We start from the raw sequence: 21,190 nt of genomic DNA on the forward strand, positions 1-21,190 counted from the left end.
CTCCAGGCATGGCTCTGAAGTCTCTTCATTCTTAAAGCGCTAGGCACTCATTTATTCTCCCACATAATTTAAGCCAGTGGAACAAGCAGACATTTCGCCACCGAGAAGCGCGCAGGCCTGCCTAGTATTGCTGATAGGAATGAAAAGAAAAAGCTTTTCGAAACATTTGTATGTCTGTAGCTTTCTATTTATCAGCGACCGCGAGCCCAGTGGTGCAAGCAGCCCCACCACAGGCTACTTAAATTTTAAAAATGATTCTCAGGAATTCAATAGCAACTTTATCTAACCAGACTTTTTCGTTCGTGTGCATAAACCAGGCCTAAAGAAATGTAGCCAAAGCAATTTATGCATTCTTCTACAGCAAAATCTAGGTAACTGGGCCAAGCAAACTAATTTGCAGTGACAGACTCCAGAAAGGCTGCAGTCTTCTGATTCCACCATGCTCACACTGATTAAAGAGTAAATAATTAGGTATTGTCAGGTAAACCTTACATGACAATAGCTAACAGTCAGGAAGGAAAAGAGACAAACCAGTTGTGCCCTCCAAAACAGATTTAGGATTAGAATAAATAGCATTACAGCAAATAATTTTGAACGAGAAGAAAAAAACACATAAACTTTGCCTAATCTTTGTTTGCAAATGCAGAAAACTGAAATTGCAAAAACAGCAGCAGCTGCCAGATCCGGTGCTTTATACTCCTTTATGTTGACACAATGCTGACTACATGCGGTTGGCTTTCTTTTGCCATAGAGACAGGCAAAAGATGCTAGCTCTTTGGTTACTCCTGTACATTTCTCCCTGTTATTCTGATTCCTGGTGTGTTGTGCAGAGCTAATTAATTTCAGTGGTGTACAATCCATAAAGCTATGAAACATGGGGTGGGAAAATTAGGTTACTGAAAGTAAAGGAGAAATTAATGGGGGAAAGAACTAATATATTATGGCTGCCTGATTAATACAAATATTATTATACATACAGTCACAAACCATAAAGATCAAATGAAGCTAGAAAGAGTGTAATGTGAGATAGGCTGTGAAAGAAGTTACTATAATGTTGCCCCCCCCCCAAAAAAAAAATTGTTCAGCGCTTTCTACAGTACTTTCAGCCCTCCAAAGTACGGTATATTTCATGGACAGCAATAGTTGTATAATGTAACTGTTCCCTTCAAATGCTGAATCTCCCTTTCTCTCTTTCACACTTCCTTATTCTTTGCAAGGCAGGATGAGACAGCAGCAACAAGACTCAGCATGAAGAGCAAACCAGAGAATTAGTGTAGCAGAAATGATACATAACTTAATTAATATCATTTTGATATCTACTGTATCTTATTTATGGTATATACAGTGTATATGAATGGATACATAACAACTTGTGTGTAAAAACATCAAGTAGGTACATAAGAAGAGCCATTCAGGTTGAGACTCAAGGCCTATCTAATCCAGCAGTATTTTCCCACACTGGCTAACCAGATGTCAGTGGGAAACTGATCTGTGGTACAAATTTTAGCTGATCTTCTATTATTGTGGCTTTGAGTGTGTTCTGTAAAGATTTGACCTCCTTGACCAAGGTTGGGGAACCACAAGCCCAATCGCAGGCTATGGGACCTCCCTGTCAGGCCACCTCATTACCACCGACTGCCTTTTTGCCTATTTGCAGGGGGTGGAGGATAAGTGTGTACGCTGTGCACATGTGTACTGTGGGCAGTTCTTTTTTCCGGGGGGGGGGGAACGAAGGGGTACACATACCCCTAAACATTTTGTGAATCTTTGTACTTTTGTCCATTTGCTGTATTTATTTTTTTCCGATTTGAACTATAGAATGGTAATTTTATTGAGTCCAAATGAGAGCACCCCTAAACATTTTTTTTAAAAAAAGCACTGGCTGTAGGTAATGAAAAATTAAATCAGAGGGACTCAGGCATACAGCCTACCATCACCAGCCTCAACTCACAAGGGTACTGTGGTCACCATTTATAGTCAGTTTAATAACACCAGCTATGCCTGAGCATCACTTGGGGTTAACTTCTGGAATACCTTCCTTCCCATTGGCTTAATGACCACCTGCTCTGACTTATAGGAGACAGTAGTTAAAGAGTATTTAGAATTTTTAGCTCTTCGGTGTAACTGGAGCATGCATAGACTCATGTCTGTGTAAGCAGATCAGATTAGTATTTATCTTTGAGTAACAGGCTGCAGTTCTTACAGCTGTGAAGAGACTGTGCGATTGCCACCTACTGAGTGGAGGATTCCCTGGAAATATTTTTCAGACCTACCTTTTATAAAGGTAAAGGTAAAGGGACCCCTGACTGTTAGGTCCAGTCGTGACCAACTTTGTGTTTGCGTGCTCATCTTGCTCTATAGGCCGAGGGAGCCGGCATTTGTCCGCAAACAGCTTCCGGGTCATGTGGCCAGCATGACTAAGCCGCTTCTGGTGAACCAGAGCAGCGCACGGAAACACTGTTTACCTTCCCGCCGGAGCGGTCCCTATTTATCTACTTGCACTTTGACGTGCTTTCGAACTGCTAGGTTGGCAGGAGCAGGGACCGAGCAACGGGAGCTCACCCCGTCGCGGGGATTCGAATCGCCGACCTTCTGACTGGCAAGTCCTAGGCTCTGTGCTTTAACCCACAGCGCCACCCGCGTCCCCTACCTTTTATATGTGTCTTTAAATTCTATTTGTTCTATGCGTTAACCTACGGTTAACAGATTTTTTTTCAATGAATCTGGGGACACTTTTCAACTTCAAATCCAGGGACTGTCCCTGGGAAACGGGGACATCTTGTAACCTTATGTTAACCTCAAATATTTGGATCCCAGTCCTAAGCAGAGTCGGGGAGTGCCACCAAAGACTTCTACATAGGAGCAATCTGCCACTTTCCATTACCAAAATGTTTGAAGAGTTCTGCCCAAGTACATTGCAATTCTCAGGGAAGACATGCCTTGAGCAGATTGAGGTGCCAGTTAAATTAAGAAGGGAAGGCTGGATCTTCATCTTGTCAGGTTTTGAGGTGCTCCAAGACATAACAAGTTTGGCCTTGAGATAAGGAGTTGGAATGTTCAGTTTACTGGCTCATGGCCAGGAATGTGCAGGTGTCTGGTGTAGTTTGTGTAGATGGAACTTGCCCTTGTAGGGATTATTTATGTTTTTTTGAAAGCTAGAGGGAGTAGTTATGGTTATACTTTGTTCAGCTCACACTGTGGGAACTCTGGTGAAAGGATGGTTATTTTGAGGACTGTAGAGATGTAGTTGGATGTGGATTATTTTTCTTATGGAGAAGTTGAGTTGGGATCTAGCTCATGGGTAGGCAAACTAAGGCCCAAATCCAGCCCAATCGTCTTCTAAATCCGGCCTGCGGATGGTCCAGTAATCAGCGTGTTTTTACATGAGTAGAATGTGTCCTTTTATTTAAAATGCATCTCTGAGTTATTTGTGGAGCCTGCCTGGTGTTTTTACATGAGTAGAATGTGTGCTTTTATTTAAAATGCATCTCTGGGTTATTTGTGGGGCATAGGAATTCATTCATATTTTTTTTCCAAAATATAGTCCGGCCCCCCACAAGGTCTGAGGGACAGTGGACCGGCCCCCTGCTAGAAAAGTTTGCTGACCCCTGATCTAGCAAGTACTGTACAAGGATTTATGGGAAAGTGTAGGAAAGTGCAATAATGTTGTTGCCTATAGATGGCGGCAATAGGGCCTTTCATTTTGGCCTTGCAGCGCCATTAAGCGCGGGGAGGAGGATCCGCTCGTGCGTTGTTACTTTTAGTACGCAAGGGCGGGAGTCTCGCCTCTGTTCCAAGCCGAGAGACTAAGCGCGACGCACGCGCACCCGGCGGAATTAAAGCAGGGGACAGGAAACGCCCCTTCCCCAGGCGGAGTGTGGATTGAGTTTAGGTTGATGTGAAGAGTGGCTGATTTTGGAGCAAAGCTAGGGAAGGCAGAGTCAGTTTCCGCACCCGGGACAATTTTACCAAGCACGTTTTTGTAACGAAACAAAACAAATCCAAAGGCTTTGGATTGTGGGAAAGCTTTCTGTAAGAATCTACAAAGGCTGCGAGTCGCGTTTATTGTGTCTGCCGCTTAAAGGTGAAAGTTAATGAGCAACTAGGTTGATACTACAGCCCAAAGTGCCCACCGGGAGCCCCTTGCAACGCCCTCGATTTCCCCCTGCTACTAAAGGGTGAGGCTCTATGGGTTTGTGACAGGCGCGGGACGTGGGAGAAACTCGCGGAAAAGCAAAGTATTGGCGGGACCGGATGCTTAGAGAAAGGAGGGAGAGTGAATTCCCGGAAGAGTGCGGTTCTGCATGCGAGGAAGTGCATAACGTGCATGTGTTACCTTTTGCTTTTGAGAAAGTTTGCACAAATTTATTAGGGATACACCTTGTCTGCAGCAGGCTATTGGACTAGGTAGGGCCCGTGATTTGTTCACAGGCTTAAAATTCTACAATGGCTTTTAAGAAACTTGGCTTTGTTACACATGTTTAAAATCTGAGCCTTCTCTTTACAGGGTTGTGTTAACTGATGAGAGGTTGCAATAACTTTGTATTGCCTCCGGCACTGCCTTTACCTTGGAGCAATTTGGGTGGGAGGGAAATAAATGGGCACATGCAGCTATATCGTATAGTATCTGTTTTGTTTTGAATGTTGTTGCTTGTCTGACTTATATCCAGTGCAGCACTAAGCAAGCAGCACATCAGCGCAAGATTCCTGCTTGTACAATGGGATTCCCCCTGCATGCCCCTTCATTTGTTCTGGGGTTTCCCAAACCCTTCAGGGCAGATTTGGGCAAGGTTGAGGCAGATGCAGAGGAAGGAAAGGGGGAGAGATTTCCATTCACACTGATGGGATGTTCACTCAGCACTGCACTGGATACAAACCTGTGTTAGCTTCTGTGCTACTTTAATCTTGTTTTAATAGGTCTGTGGTGCTATCCACTGTTGTTGACGTCATCCACCAACATACACAGCCAAGTTCCAGCAAATCCCCAACATAACTGGGGAGCAAAGATAGTGCAACTGCTGCAGGGCTTGCAAGCCCACAGTACCATGTGGTTCCCGTTACTGGCTTGGTATGGTTGGGAATGATTTCATATGTTCACACATCAAACAGCAGCTTTGACTGCTGGACTGTCTGGGACTTGACCTCCCAAATGTCTCTGGGATATTCTGAATTTAATCCGCCAGTTCTAGTGCTGGATGAAAATTGAATCAGCATAGCATGCCACAACAATGTGGTGGATTGCACCCTTATCCATGTATTATACTTCAGATGAGGTTATGCAAGAGCATATTTTGCTAACAATTCCTATCTTTCAGAATCTCTGAAAATGTTTCACCTTCTACAGCGATGTTGTTTTCAAGTTCCTTCCAAGGTAAATGTCTCCAAAACAGTTGCATCTTCATTTGCTTTTAAGACCTGTCTATATATTGAAACACTCATTGCTCACTGAAGTGAAAGAAGGCTACCTTAATATATGTCTGTGGAAATAAATGTTACTTTGCAGCTTTTTAGAAGTGTAAAATTTAAAGAATATACAAGTCTTGCCTAGGCGAGTTTCTCATATGTTGGTGGGATTTAACTAGAGATAATGGGTAGTGTTCAGCTAAGTTTTACTTAGAGGAGACCCACTGAAACTAATGAACATGATTAAGTCAATTACTTTAAATGGATCTGTTCTGAGTAAAACTTAGTTGAATCCCCCCCAATATGCATAAGTGGTGGTGGGGAACCCTACGCCCTTGGACAAATTCATAAAAAATGGAAATATAAATCACTGTTCATTGCTAACACTTAGCTGTGGCAGAGGCCCCAATTAAGAACTGAAGCAAAAACGATGAAAATGGCACCTTAAAGACTAATACATTTTAATGATGTAAGCATTTATGGACTATGGTCCACTTTATTAGATGCATGAAGCGTCCTTCTGAAAAGTATGAAGTACTGTAGTTGGTTCTTTAAGCTACCACAAGGCTGAGTGATGTCTTTTTGCATTTGTAATTGCAGATGATGTATCTTCAAAGACTTCTGCAACCTGGAAGGAGTAAGGCAGCTGGCTCTCCTGTCCCTTTGGCTGTGCTGCCAAAATCACAGCTGCTTAGGCAGGCATCTGCCAGCATAACCAAGGCACAGGGTTTCCATTCTTCCTGCTGCAGCTGGAAGAAGAAAAAACCTCCGGAACCTGAGCCGCGACAGCTGGATTTGTTGCGATATGACATGCCCTCACTCAAGGACTCTCCAAAGCCTGCTCTGTATTTGGGCATTGCAGGATTAATTCCCTTTGTTTCAGTGCCATTGTTAATGGCTATCCAGAAGGTCTCCTACCCAGAGTTGGTGTTTGCTCAGATTGCATATGGTGCATCTATACTATCTTTCCTAGGAGGGATCAGATGGGGATTTGCTTTGCCAGAAGGCAGTCCTGCCAGTCCTGATTGGATTAATCTGGCTAACAGTGTTGTTCCTTCACTACTTGCCTGGTTTACTTTGCTTTTCAAAGATGACCTCACTCAAGCTGGACTCATGCTTATAATAGGGTTAGGGATAGCCTTGCATTATGATCTTAGTCTTCTTCCCACCTATCCCAGATGGTTTAAAGCCATGAGGGCAGTCCTGACTATAGTAGCCACAGTTTCTCTGATTACCACACTATGTCTTGCAAACACGTATCCAGAGAAACGACTAAGTCGTGATGCAAGTGAAACAAAAGTATTGAAATAAACAACCAAAAACGCATTGGCCTGTCCAATGAGAGGGGACCTTTCTCCTTAACCATTTTCATAATCTGTTTTACATGTTTTCCCCTCTGAAGACTACTGTGAGGGAATGAGAAAAGGTTGGTTGACTTCTCTGCTTATGAACTTAGGGCTGAATTTATGGACTGAAAGAAGAACAAGCTCCATGGAAGGGTGGATACTGAAAACCTAAGATGAATTTGCTAGTTCCAATTTAGTAGAGGTGTGTATTGTTTCTGCTCTACTGCGCAAAGATGAGTTAGGGCATCTTCTTCCGTGGTTAGGTGGCTCAGCCACTGCTGTGGAGCACATCTCTCTCCCTGTACAAGAAAATTACTTCTTTGAATGTTATACCAGAGATAAGACTTGTGGAGACTTCTTGATAATGTGGAATGTTCTGATACACACTGAATATTGAAAGAACACCATAAATGTCCAGTTTCGCTCAGAAACTTCAATAGCCATCAAATTCTTGTGGTTTTAAATACTTCTAGGATGCTCAGCTAGAAGATGTACTAACTGCATTGCGTTTTCCACAGGCTGTTCAACTGCCATCCATCCATTGCTTTTTAAGCTACAAGTTGTATGCTGCTGTTTCTCTATATAGGCTAATTCTTAGTGAGTAAAATATTTTCACCTTTCACAGTTTTTAAAAACTGCTGTGGATGAATTATTACTAGCCATTATTAAATAACAATTATGTTATGTAATTAATACTACAGTTGTTAAATGGCAGTAAATCTCTTGTTTTAATGGAACTTACTTTCTGCTAAATCCTGATCAGTGGGCTGCTAACGCGGAAGCCTGCAATAGCAACCACTAGCTGGTAGTAATTGTTCAACCTCTGTGCAAATGTATTGGGATGGATGTTCAGTAAACAGCCAGTCTGGAAGCTCCTCATATTTAGTACTACATAAATGGGACTTCTAGTTAAGGATGGTTAGACTGTGATAAAAGTACACACAAGTCCTGCTTTCCATTCCCAGGAAACTGTTAGGCGAGCGTTTGCATAACAAGCTGATTTTTCCAAACTGTGATTTGTCCAAACTCCCTCCCTGGTTTCTGCTCCAAACTGCTGTAGCCAGCCAGCAAAAGTCAAACAAAGGAAAAAATGATTTGTCTGATTTGTCTTGTTCCAATTTGTCCAATTTCTCCTTAGAAATAGGTAGGGAAGTAGACAAACAATGGCTTTTTGGATATCTGAATCAGCTGTTTATATAACAAGGTTTGGGTATAGTTCTTTGGATTCTGATAACTCAGATTTTGGATAATTAGTGTCCCAATAGCGGGACCTGCATGTATTTTATTTATTTGTTTGTTCGTTTATTAGATTTATATGCCGCCCTTCATCATAAGATCTCAGGGCAGTTCACAGGATAAAATACAAGGTAAAAATGGATGTACAGTCGAACCTCTACTTACCACCACCTCTTACGATTGTTCCAAGTCGCAACCGTGGCAAACCTGGAAGTAACCAGTGGGTTTGCTGCTGTTTGTGCATGTGCAGGAGTGACAGTCGCCATTTGCACATGCGCAGAAGTGGGCAATCGCCTGCGCACAACGGCGCCTCTCCCAGCAACCTGTTTCAACCTCTGGATGGACCTCTGGAACAGATTATGGTCGCAAATAGAGGTTCCACTTTATATGGGAAGCAGTCCTTCATGTATTTTGTGGTCCTGAGCTGTTTAAGGCTTTATAGGTCAAAACCAGCACTCTGAATTGGGACCAGAAGCAGTTGGGCTAGGATCTGTGTAATATACCCCAGTGAGCAACCTGGCCGCCAAATTCTGCACCAGCTGAATTCGTCTTCAGAGGCAGCCCTATGTATCAGGCATTGCAGTAATCTAACATAGAGGTTACCAAAGTATAGACAACAGAAGTTAGGGGCGCAGATAGGGGTGCAGCTGAGCCACCAGCCAAAGCTGATGGAAGGCACTCTGTGCCATCAAGGCCGCTTGAGCCTCAAGCAACAGCAAAGGATCCAGGAGTACCCGCAAGCTATGTACCTGCTCCTTCAGAGGGAGTGTAACCCCATCCTCTCAGCCATTTGGTCTAAGTTGCCTCAGTCTTCTTAGGATTGAGCTTCAGTTTGTTGGCTGTCATCCAGTGCATTACTGGTCCAGCACACCCAGTGCCTCACAAAGGAGAAGTAGATTTGTGTGTCATAAGGCAGGGAACTGTTTTCCACTGACATGGTAATAGTACTCAGCCATAAATAGTGATGCTTCTCCACAGATGTAACTGTGTATGGGGTAAGGCGCTACAAAGATGGAAAAGGCATTTATGATATAATAAATGAAGAGGTAGGCTACCATATGATGTTAGCTCATTTTGCTACTGCCATTTTCCTCTCTCATCCAACTCCTTTATTGTGCTTGTTTGTATTACTTTTAACTATTTGCTTTACCATGGAAGCACAGGGCATGATGTGGATCCTTTGGAAGTCACACGGGGCAGCCTGTAAGGAAATGTGAAGACAGATTTGTTTTTGGTTTTTAATATTCCAGTTGTCTCCTGTCTTAAACAGTCCTACATAGCTAAGTATGCATATGTGGAACAAAAGCCCAAAGCCAAGGGCAGATTCTTAATACCCAACACGAGCCAGGGAATGGAATATTCTTATCTGTCTTGAGTTCCATCAGGGAAAGAGGTGGCATATGAATGTATGTATGTATGTATGTATAAATAAATAAATAAGAGTGAGATGTAAACTACTTTCATTTTGTAAGCAAGTTTGACTTATTCCTAAAGGCAATGAGCAGCTAAAACAAAAGTCCCAAACAAGTATGTAAATAATAGCTCCATCATTTTGTTGCATTTCTCCAAGGAAACTAATTTAGGCTATGGAAAGCCAACGTCTGCTCATAAATAAATAATGTAATGGATTTTCATGAGAATAAAACTATTGCTTAGGATCCCCATTAAGAAGTAATGTGGTTAGGACAATTTCAACCTTCTTGGCATGTGATGAACAGCAGACGGTTTCCCAAGTGTCAAGGGCAGCAATCAACCATCAACAAACTGGCAGAATCACCCATGAAGTTTATGTTCCACATGGAGAAGCATACGGTTTCAGTAGAGCCTGTGAACAGAAGTCTCTAGCCCAAACTGTCACCATTCCGAGAACACTTGAAAATCCACTCCCCAATCTTAGTACTTCAGAGCACGGCCACACCTCCCTCACAGCGGCTGGTGATCATGTTAGCAATTTCAGTCCAAGTATCCAAATGCGGATTATAAACTTCCACAGAATCTGATGTTACTGGGGCAGATGAATCATAACTAGCAGTCCTTCCTCCAATGGCATAAAGGAGGCCATTCACAGCTACAACACATACTCCAGCTCTTGGGACCTTCATTGAAGCAACTTCTACCCATTTCTCCTAATAAATGAAACAAACAAACAAAAATATGTTTTCTATGTAGTATGTTCCTCTCCAGAGATGTGCTTTAAATCTACAGTTAGCAGGTGTAAATAAACTGTAGGAAGGTCTGTGTTAAACTGACCATTCACTGTATTCTTAGTAGTGGAATTCCAATTCATTGTCGTCATGATTTTATTTATTAATATACTGCCCTATACCATGCACCCCCAAACTCGGCCTTCCAGCTGTTTTGGGACTACAACTCCCATCATCCCTAGCTAACAGGACCAGTGGCTCAGCTAGAGGGCTGAGTTTGGGGGTGCCTGCCCTATACCCATGGGTTTACTACTACTGTTTACTATTATTGCTGTGCATTTCTTTGCTATCCTTCCCTCCAAATGAGCCTAAGTATAGAGCCAGGGGGTGGAAATTATTCAAATTAATTCTGAGTAAAAATGAGATGGGGGGCGGGAAAGGAATATCTGCACATTCAAAGGCAAGTGTATCATGGTGTCAGAACAGGAAAACAGAAGGACTGTAACCCCCATTAGTTACTACTTGGCATAGTGGCATGAGATTTTATAGTTACTAACCTACTTATTACTTGGGAAGTAGGACCCTTAGGCTATATATAGACATAAGAACCTCCAGCAGCAGGTGAAAGTTTCTGCTGTGGGAGGAGCTCTACTTTCCCCTCTCTCCCTGCTTAGTATGTTTATCTATTTAAACCTACCCCCCCCCCCCGGAAGCAATCTGGTTTTCTTAGACTTAAAATATTGCTCTGGACACTTTGCACAGGTGAGTGGCTTCATGGCTGCCACAAGAACCAGTCAATTAATACGCTACCTAGTTGGCTTTTTATGAAAACAGGGAAAACTGGATATTCCTGAACGTCATTCAGTTGAGAAGTCTAAGTATAGGCCAACATCAGGTTCATTGCTTTAACTATGTGCATCTGAACATAACCTTACACACACACACACAACTTCAGCTGCATTAGGGGACTGGTGAACACATTACTGACAACTTCATTTCTTTGTACCTATCAATGAGACAAACTACTGCAAAGCAACATAAACAACGAATACACCTTGGAATCTGATTTGTGGGAACTGAAACCTACCTCTTCAAAGGAGTATTTCTCAACACTTGGAAGAGCATCTTCAGACTCATTCAATCCTCCAATAGCATAGATACAGTCATTCAGAGCAGCCACGCCCAGATATGCCCTTCTGGTGCCCATTTCAGGGAGTGCAGACCAGCGCTTAGATATTGGATCATAGGCATCAACAGAACACAGTTCTATTCCTTCATTACTGATGCCCCCAACAATATAAATTAAACCTGGAAATGCAAGGAATTTCTATTATACCTATGCCACACCAGCACTGTTGGTATTCAAGGATTTCTAGAAAACATGCACTGTGGACTGTAATCTGCAGCCTAGTAATTCCCAAGAATTTCAGTGGTCTTCCTTACTAGGACTGTTCTTGAATGAGTGGGTTGTGGATTGCAGTTTGAAGTTGCTTTCTAAACTATCAGCTCTTTTGCACAATGCAACAAAATTGTTGCACATAGTTTGCTCAATGCCCTTCAAGATAACACACCACTTGTTAGGTTATCAATTTTTCCAAATGCTCACCTCAATTCTATGCATGCCTACTCAGAAGTAAGTTAAATTCAAATGGGACTTGAGGTAAGTGTGTATACCACAAGCAGCCTTCCATGTCTCTCTACCTGGCCCCTAGAACACTCCACAAGCCTTGATGTATCCTGGAACCAATTTAAGGGCCTTGTAAATTAATACAAGAACCATGAACCTGACCTGATAGCCTTTGGGCTAGCTAGTGCAAGCTTTTGAGCGCCTGAGTTACGTGCTGCCGATAGCCTGTCCCCATCTGCAATCTAGCTGCAATGTTTACCACAAGTTGGGAGTGCTGAACCAGCCCAAGGGTAGTCTGTGACAGTATTAACAATAAGCAACAATTATTCAAATACAGTGGTACCTCTGGATACGAACGGGATCCGTTCCAGATCCCTGTTTGCATCCTGAAGTGAATGCAGGTCGCGATTCGCCGCTTCCATGCATGCACGTGACGTCATTTTGACCGTCTGCGCATGCGCGAGCGGCGAAACCTGGAAGTAACGGGTTCCGTTACTTCCAGGTCACCGCAGAGCGCAACCTGAAAGAGCTCAACCTGAAGCATATTTAACCCGAGGTATGATTGTATCCAAGTCCACTCACCTTGCATTTCACAGCACCCAAAATTGTAGCGCGGCACAGCCATGCTGCCCACCACTTCCCAGCTATTCTCTTCAGGATCAAAACGTTCAATCGAGGTGCCAATCTCTGCTCCAACCCAGCCTCCTGAAAACCAGAGTACGTTTGAAGGCAAGGAATAGAAAACATTGTTAATATTTCTATCTCCTTGAAGCAGCTACAATGGCAGCTGAGCCAAAAAGGCTGTCTAATGTAAAGGTGGCTAGGGCTGATGAAGTTGGAACCCAACATCTGGAAGGCCAAATTGCTAGAGCAACATAAATGTTTTCTATTTGTACATATCTCTATCTACAAAGCCTACAGGCTGTCTGGGGCTATATTACTGAAGCCTGATTTTCTGCAGCAGTAAACTCTTTTGGACCATAAGCTGCCTCTGCGTGGTGACAGTAACTGGGGGCAACTTCTGCTGCATGAGTTATCTCACTATCTCTGTTAGCAGCAGCTAGCGTTGAACCCCCCCCCCCCCAATGCGGAAGGGGCTGAGCCAGCATGGGATCCATTGGATCCTGAGCCAACCCTGCTGCTATCACATGATAACAATTTGCCCAATCCAGGCAAATTACTAAGCCAAGATTTATTCTTGCACATTTTCCCTTGTCCCCTCAGGGCTTTTTTTCTGCATTTCTACTTTCCAGGGCTATAGATGTAGCACTGGCTGCACCACCCCATCAAGCCCTGCTGCTGCAAGCCAGAGGAAAGGATTGCAGCTTAATTTATCTGCAAACTGTCTGGAGACTCCAACAGGACAGCAAGCAAGTTGTAGGCAAGGCAGCTCTCAGCTACGTCACCAACAAATATTCCAGGCTTTGGAATCTTCAAGAATTTACTGAAGGAAAATATTTGCGTTTGGCTACTGAAAAACCTAGCAGTTCAAAAGCACAAAGTGTAAGTAGATAAATAGGTACCACTCCGGCGGGAAGGTAAACGGCGTTTCTGTGCGGTCCTCTGGTTCACCAGAAGCAGCTTAGTCATGCTGGCCACATGACCCGGAAGCTGTACGCTGGCTCCCTCGGCCAATAAAGCGAGATGAGCACCGCAACCCCAGATCGGTCACGACTGGACCTAATGGTCAGGGGTCCCTTTACCTTTTTACTGAAAAAAGGATACTTTACCAGAGAAGCTACTAGTTAGTTGCTACCATACACGTTTGGGAGTTATTCCTATTTTCTACAGTATACAACACTAATGAAACTCTGCCCCTAGCTTAAGGAGGTAATGGATTCTGTAGAGTCAAAGGACTTGCCAAAAGCATAGATGGTACCATAACAAGCACACACTCCAAGTCCACAGCGAGGATGGTTCATAGATGCTACAGCTGCCCACTGTTTAGTAATAGGATCGTAACGTTCGGTACAATCAAATATCATAGAGTCTTTTTCACCTTAGAAGAGAGGCAAGAACATAGAGAAGTTAAAACATATTTTGTATGCTATCTCTTCAATATATTGATCAACTAATAGCAGAATAGTTCATCCATTGAGCATCTTAGCACAGTTGCAAGATCCAATGCTTCATTTCTGAAGCCAAAGTTCTTCTCCTTCCCCCAATGGCCAATTTCTAAATGAGTTCTCTGATGCACAGGTACCACCAGTCAAAACTGGTATGACTTTATCTCCAAAATACAAGTTATCCGGCATAAAGGAAAATGTAAATCATATCACCTTCTTTAAGTAATATGCAATAATTACATTTCTGCAAAATTCTAACTACCGAAAGGTTTGAGGGGTTAAATGGCAAAAGGAAGAAAAGCATGCAGCAGGAACAGCAATGGCAGGATGTTAATGAATAGGACAGTGAGTATCCTGCAAGCACAGGATGGAATGCTTCAACAGTTAACAGTATTTACAAAATTTTTCATTTCACACAGCAGAAGTCTGTATACTACAGATGCACTTAGAGTTTTCACTTTTGGCAGGAGCTTTACCACATCCTTAACAAGTATAACTAAGATAAGGCACAGCTCCACTTTTGGATGCAATGCCTCCCATGAGTGCCTGGTGTTCCAGTTTATAAATGAAAACACTTTGCGTGCAGAAGATTCCTGGTTCAAATCTCTGGTACCTCCTGTTGAAATGATGAGGTAGCAGGTGATGTGAAAGACCTCTCTCCACCTGAAAGTCTGGAGAACTAGAGTGGAACTGGACTAGGTGGACAAATAGCCTGACCTAGTATAAGGCAGCTTCCTACATTTCCTTAAACCTACAAAAAACAGCTGCCATTGAATGACCACAAGCAATTGTATTTTTAGCAGTAGTGGCTGTAGAACAGGAAAGAAGATCATTTGAAGCATCTACGTTTATTTGGCAACACAGAAGGTTCTGGTAGGTTTCATAGTTGTTTATATGCATATATAAATAAAACAGGGGCCATTTAATGCAAAACAGTAAACCATTTAATGCAGAACTATGGTTTAGTGCTATGTGGATCAGAATGAAGGAGCTGAGAACCAGCTCACACACTCAGCACCCTCCACCCCCAATGCAGTAAGGAGATGTCCTTCTGCTAAGTTTAGTTTAACTTTTACAGAATCCTCTCTTATTGTAATGTCTGAATCAGAGATCCTGATTTAAACCAAACTTAAGATTTGTAATATGCTAATTCCAAACCACAGTTACAAAACCAGATAATTAGAATTTGTTTTAAGCCAGGATCTAAACTCCATGGGAGAAGCACTCAAGCTCAATGCATCACTCAAGCTCATCCATATATGTAGCACTAAACCATGGTTTGTGTGTATACTACGCAAGTCTGAGAGATGATAATAGAAAAATATGTAGGCTTCAGGAAGGTGAAAGCAAATGTGATCAAAGTTTTTTCTTCCTCTTCCTCCTGCCACCCTGAAAGAAGTAAAGGGGTTCACTCAGCCTCCTCCAGAAAAAAGAGATCTTCAGTGGTGGAAGGTACAATGGGACACTGAGAAAAGTCATTGATCATTTTGCTTTGATAACCCTATATGTGAGTGGAACTACATCTGTGTGTTTGACTACATACCTATGAATGTCTGCAATATGTTAGCAAGACAATGAATGGGTTTATGTCTGCATGGTGCAAGGACTGGAGAAGTCTGGGGAAATGGACTGTACCAGAGTCCCCAAACCCCGGGAATCCCAAACAGCAAGGCCCAGATATTCTCCCCGTCAAACTCAGGACATCATTGTAACTTTTGTATACTGTGGCTTTAGAATGCTACATCTTGTCTCTGGGCGAGTTCCTTCCACTAAGTGAATAATAAGAAAGACCTGTGGCAAGTACTAAAGAACAGCCTATCCCCCACCCTCAGAAATGCAATTCTTTGCCCTTACCTCCAATAGCATAGATCATTCCTCCGACTACTGCAACTCCCAGCCCATTTCGAGCCTGGTGCAAAGAAGACACAGTAGTCCAGTACTGACTGAAAGTGTCAAAACGCTCCACACAACTGAGAGCTCTGCTGTCACTCCAACGGCCTCCCTGCAAGCGAGTATATCCACCTATTCAAAAAACAGAGATGGCAGGCACCATTAGCAGCTCCACAGGCTCTTCTCATGCAGCGTTTCTCCAGCAGTTCAGGTTCTGAAGAGACATGAAATGCTAATGAGGAGACAGGATTCTTACCTACTGCATACAGGTACTTCCTGGCTTTCCTCCTGGGACGCGCCTTTGCCGCCTGCAGGAAACTGCTAACCTTGCTCTCCTTTGGAGATTTACACACTTCGCAGTATTCTTTTAACAGGGTTTGAAGGGCCACTCGAAGGCTGAAATCAGGAACCCCTTGAGAAGACAAAAGCGTGGGACAATCAGTGATAGTCAATCTACAGATAAACCAGGTGGATGTGTAGTTTTTAGCAATTACATTGTTACTGATTTATTGCAGGGCTTGGAAACCTCAGGTCGGAGGCCAAATGCAGTCCTGCCTGCCTGACCCTTGGGACTCTCCCTAGACCATCTATTCTTCCCCAGACCCACCATCTCTCCAGGACACATCCCTCACTGCCTTTGAATCACACTCTCTTTAGGTGCTTTTGAGTGGCTAGAATGTGTCTTTGAACTCTGATAATGACTCATGCTTACCTGGATGGAAGACAGAGAGATGTTTAAGTGTGTGTGTAGAAACTAGGTGTGTAGAAAAGGTAAAATTGAAATTCCTTGCTCTCCCAACTTTTTCCTCCAGCCCCATCTATCACTGGTATGTGGACCCCAGAAGGGAATGTGGCAATGTGGCCCTTGGGCAGAAAAATGTTTCCCGCTACTGATTTATTGGATTTGCAGTTTGCCCCCAGCCAAAGAGCTCAGCATAGGTCACAGGACATTTTTTAAAAAATCAATAACCTCATATACTAAAATACATCATTTTCCTCCTGTTTCCTTAACCCCAACCATTAAGAGCCAATATAGGTACAGCAAAATGCCTCGTAGCCCTGCTGGGAAATATCCAGGCTCAGATTTTGTTCAATCTATAGGGCAGAAAGAAGTTCCCCAGACTCCTAATGCTGTCTACATTAATGGTTCTCATTAACAGCCTTTGTGAATACAAGCCAGTCCAGATTAAAAAGTATAAAGGCTCTATGTTGAACTACAGTCTTCACCCTTTCCTTTGATACATAAACCACTTCTTCACCTAGATGTATGGACACCTGAAGTTAGGCACATACTCATCCGCACCCCATCCTGCAGAAGTTTTCAGCCTTACCCCTCACACTGACCAAACTGTCAGTATTTGGGGTTTTCCGGGAGATGGGAGCATATTTTGTGGGAATGAGGGAGTTTGTTGCTGTTGTTTCTTTGTATAGTTATTTTATATCTTTTCATGATTTATGTGGAAATTGTTCCGTTTGGTTGTGTACTTTCTAATGTTTTATGACTACTTTTGTTATGTTGTAGTTATTTTTCCCCCCATGTTGTTAGCTGCCTTGAACATGGTTTGAGCTGTGAAATAAAATAAAATTATGTATGCGTGTGTGTATGTATCCAAGGTTTCCCTGCCTGTTAGAAGTGAAATGCCACCATGTTCTGCCTCATGTTGCAAGGTCTTTTTAATAGATCTTAAACCACAGAGCCTAGGGCTTGCCGATCAGGTCGGTGTTTCGAATTCCCGTGACGGGGTGAGCTCCCGTTGCTCGGTCCCTGCTCCTGCCAACCTAGCAGTTCAAAAGCACGAAGTGCAAGTAGATAAATAGCTACCACTCCGGCGGGAAGGTAAACGACATTTCCGTGTGCTGCTCTGGTTCACCAGAAGCAGCTTAGCCATGCTGGCCACATGACCTGGAAGCTGTACTCGGGCTCCCTCGGCCAGTAAAGCGAGATGAGCGCTGCAACCCCAGAGTCATCTGCAACTGGACCTAACGGTCAGGGGTCTCTTTACCTTACCCAGTATTACCCACAGCTGCAAACTTCCAAAACGATTTTCAGCTTTATCACAGGCCCCAATCTGGCAGGTGCTATATGTAATAGTGATTCCAGGCCTAAATGCTAATGAGAGGTTTTGGAGCTCTGCTGGGATGCCAGTGTTTCTAGTTGTTAGGGCTTCACAAAATTAGTCCAAAGAGCCCACAATGGGTCATTGAGTGATGTGAAAAGATATACAGATTTAGACACATAGTTGTAGTACAGACACACACTAGCCTACTCTGAGTTACCTTCTATGTATTTCAAGAGTCTTTGTGGGGGTAACAGCGGAAATCGAACTGTATCCAGTATTTCCACCACGTGTTTCTTTCTTCTCCCCAGGTCCTTCAGAATCCATTGCATTGCAGCTATGAAAACCTGGTACTCATCTTCTATGCTCAGTTCCTCACTTCGCAAGATCTTAATGAGCTGGTCCTTTGTCAGAGCCAGGAATTCCTCTCCGTCCTGGATGTCCAGGAAATGGGCATGGATGTAATTCTCTGTGAATTCTAGCAGATCGTGACAGGCAATTTGCTCGGAGAACTGGAAGAGTCCAATGCAGTTTGAAGGATCAATCTGCCCCTTCAGAAATTCACAGCAAAGGTCTACAACTTCTGTGAGTTGGAACATGTCTGCTGCCACAATCAACTCCTGGACATTACTTTCACCAATGCTGACTATGCCTAAACGAAAAACAGATAACTATTTCAGCTGGTACGAAATCTTGCCAATACAATAGCATACAATTTGACCACAAATTTGTGAATGTCCCTTGAATGATACTACTGGAGTACATTATTGCCACGTTATTAATATCTTAGGGGGAGTATCATCAGCCATTAAAATAATTAACTGATCAGGAAACGTTACAGCACAGGCACCCTTTTTAGTAAACCAAATAGCACAGATTGAATGTTTTCCCCCACCCCACTAAATGGATGATAAAACAGCTAATGCTATGGTAATTAGCTGGCTCTGTTCATAAAGAATTGCAAATGTGTCTCAATTATAACTTCAGACTGGGAACATAGACATTGACAAGACTAAATGTCGCTCCTTAACCCTCCCCAAATCCCAGCACATAGTCAGCATGACAGAGAAAACTAGATTAGAAGCCCTCTACCTCACATTTTATTTTTTCATGCAGAGTGAACTTTTCTTATGGGTGAACATTCAGTCAAGGGAGCTCCTCATATGAACTCTGAAGTGTTACAATTCAGACCAATGAAGACCCTGTGACATAATTTGGGGGATGCCTGTGATGTAGTCAGTGACAAGTTATAAAACAGCACATCCATTTGATTCACAAGCTCCAGGATACTAAGGCATTGTGAAAAAGCCTAACAAGGTCTCAAAAATGTTTTAGAAATGAAGTCTACCTGTGTAAATAAAGTCCAGCAGTATCTGAAAGATGTCAGCCTCCACACCTAGGATCCGTACAACATCCTTTGAAGACTCTTTCATCCCTCCTGCAAACAGAGCTGCAAAATAAGGACTGCTTGCAGCCAAGACAAGCCGGTGGACTTTAAATACTTCTTCACCAACCTGGAGCTGCACATCACAGAAGTGCTGCCCACATCTCATCTTGTTGATCTGGGCCAGTATAAGACGAGCATGCCTGTCTGCCAAGAAGGGGAATTCGCTGGTGTTGGAACAAGGCACACAAGCCATGGCAGGATCACAGAGAAATGGAGTGAGTGATGCCCATCATCCCCCAGTGATGATCTAGGAAGGACAAGAAACCCTTTGAAAATTAAAGATCTAATGACAGGGTTAGTAATGAACATAATTTTGAGTGACAATAACATTTCCCCCCTTTAATAAACTAAGGACACTTCCAGGTCTGATCAGCCCGGATTTCAGTTTTGGTCCCCACAGGTAATAAATCCTGTGGATTTCAATCAGATTTATTTCCAAATAAGCCTGTTTAGGGGTGCAGCCGTAATCTAATTTCACCAAAAGGAACATGACAGGCACAACACAAACAACCGTATCTGTTGAGGTACAGTACTAAGAAGACCTGAGAATGAACTCTCTATTCATTTTACCTGCATCACTTCAGGAAAATAGATGGGGACCTTGTCACATCCTCAGCACGACAATCAGAACAGGAATACGGAATTGGGAAAAGAAGAAGTGGTCTGGGTGGCATTACTGAAATGGACGCGCGGTAAGGGAGCACAATATTAATGGAATTGGCACTTTGCACACGCTCAGAGACAAGCTTCTGTTTCTATGTCCCTATGCTCAACTACAGTTCGAATTAAGCTAATTCGGCACTCAGGTCTAAAACAAGGGAAGGCTGACGCAGTGGGAGAACTTAATAAATCTATTGCATATAATACTTAAAATTAACAGTCGGGGCGGGAGGCGGGGACTGTGAGCTATCAAAACACGGGATTGCCTGGCGTGTTCATTTGCGCGCAACGGACGCTAGACACTACCTTCTTCTTCTTTTCCACTCAGCCATTCATGGTCCTTCCCCGATTTCCCAACAACTTTTGCGTCCGCCCGCCCCCCCCCGGCTTTTCCGGCACCAGAGAAAGCTGGGAAGAAGCGTTCATTCAACGTTCTCCGGGACGGGAGATACCACTGCGCATGTCTCGGGGAGCCGGAGACGGGCCGGAGAAGGAAGGCGACTCTTGGCGCTTGCGCATTATAGACTGTGAAGGCCTTTGCCCGTAATAGAAGGAGAGGGTCGAAGAGAGGATGCGCGGGAGAGAACGCTGCGCGCGCGAAAGAGAGACACCCATTCGTTAGCGAGGCAGGATGAGCCTCTCAGAGCAGGCAGGAAGGAGCAAAGCCGGCCTCGCTGCTGCCGCTACCCGCCCTTCAGCCGCAGGAATGTGGGCGGTGGGGCGGCCTCCCTACTGGCTGGGACCGGGAAAGCTGAGTGACAGCCATCAAATCAGGAGCAGCAGACCGAGGCGTTTTTTTTAATGGTCGTGGCGTTGAAAGTCGAGGGGCAGGGTTTCTCTGCCCTCCCCAAGTCCAAGATATCCCATAATAGCAGAACAATAGCATGGGAGTGGCGAGGGGGGCGATTGCCCGCGGCGCACATTTCTGAGGGGCGCAACCAGGTGCCCCCCCATGACACCATCGTTAAGTCCCATGCCTCGCCCACTCAACTTCAGAACAGAGTTCTGCCTCATTTTGTCAACCCCTTTATCTATCTTATCATGCGAGTTCTTTTGGGACACCAAAGAATCCCCGTGTTTCTCAAGGGGTGTTAGCTTTGCCCCCACCCCCTTTATTTTCGGCCTTCCCATTCTCCTAGCATTTGGTTTGCATTTTTCCTGTGGTATGCTTGCCTGAGAACAATGCACACATCAAGTTATTTTCTGCATATACTGCACCGCAAGTGGCAATCCTTACTTTTCTTCATTGTGGAATTGGTGCTGCTTGTGCACATGCTCACACATTTTTCACATGTTCCACGTGTCATCATCATA

The 21,190-nt window shown here is 43.7% G+C and overlaps 2 protein-coding genes across 7 annotated transcripts in view; one reads left to right on the plus strand and one right to left on the minus strand.

Annotated features, from left to right (window-relative positions):
* Nucleotides 1-9,439, plus strand: part of TMEM69 (transmembrane protein 69) — a 37,219-nt gene extending 27,780 nt beyond the window's left edge. For 2 of the 5 annotated variants that reach the window (XM_083447836.1, XM_083447837.1), the window contains exons 3-4: nucleotides 5,316-5,371; nucleotides 6,004-9,439. In XM_083447836.1, coding sequence (XP_083303962.1) covers nucleotides 5,327-5,371; nucleotides 6,004-6,714 — 756 coding nt within the window. In that variant the 5' untranslated portion in view covers nucleotides 5,316-5,326 and the 3' untranslated portion in view covers nucleotides 6,715-9,439. Of the gene's footprint in view, nucleotides 1-145; nucleotides 169-3,770; nucleotides 4,179-5,315; nucleotides 5,372-6,003 lie in introns of those variants that run through there. The other 3 variants (XM_083447839.1, XM_083447838.1, XM_083447835.1) reach the window with 3 other exon arrangements.
* On the minus strand, nucleotides 9,210-20,983 carry IPP (intracisternal A particle-promoted polypeptide). 2 transcript variants are annotated; one of them, XM_083447805.1, is made up of 9 exons: nucleotides 19,787-20,983; nucleotides 19,118-19,463; nucleotides 17,990-18,421; nucleotides 15,969-16,124; nucleotides 15,677-15,844; nucleotides 13,618-13,755; nucleotides 12,339-12,461; nucleotides 11,217-11,437; nucleotides 9,210-10,111 (listed from the first exon to the last, which is right to left on the minus strand). In XM_083447805.1, the coding sequence occupies exons 2-9, from the start codon at nucleotides 19,407-19,409 to the stop codon at nucleotides 9,887-9,889; spliced, it is 1,755 nt and encodes a 584-aa protein (XP_083303931.1). In that variant the 5' UTR covers nucleotides 19,410-19,463; nucleotides 19,787-20,983; the 3' UTR covers nucleotides 9,210-9,886. The 2 variants fall into 2 exon arrangements, with proteins under 2 accessions (XP_083303931.1, XP_083303930.1); XM_083447804.1 differs by having other exon boundaries at nucleotides 20,183-20,982.
* Between the last annotated feature and the right edge of the window lie 207 nt (nucleotides 20,984-21,190).

This window comes from Podarcis tiliguerta, assembly GCF_965153285.1.
Source record: "Podarcis tiliguerta genome assembly, chromosome: 6".
Classification (NCBI taxonomy): Eukaryota; Metazoa; Chordata; class Lepidosauria; order Squamata; family Lacertidae; genus Podarcis; species Podarcis tiliguerta.

Coding starts and splice junctions, on each gene's coding strand:
- IPP (XM_083447805.1), bottom strand. CDS start 19,409: ATGGCTTGTGTGCCTTGTTCCAACACCAGCGAATTCCCCTTCTTGGCA. Junction 15,845..15,968: donor GAAGTACCTGTATGCAGTAG/GTAAGAATCCTG, acceptor TTTTTTGAATAG/GTGGATATACTCGCTTGCAG. Junction 10,112..11,216: donor AGAAATACTCCTTTGAAGAG/GTAGGTTTCAGT, acceptor TTCATTTATTAG/GAGAAATGGGTAGAAGTTGC.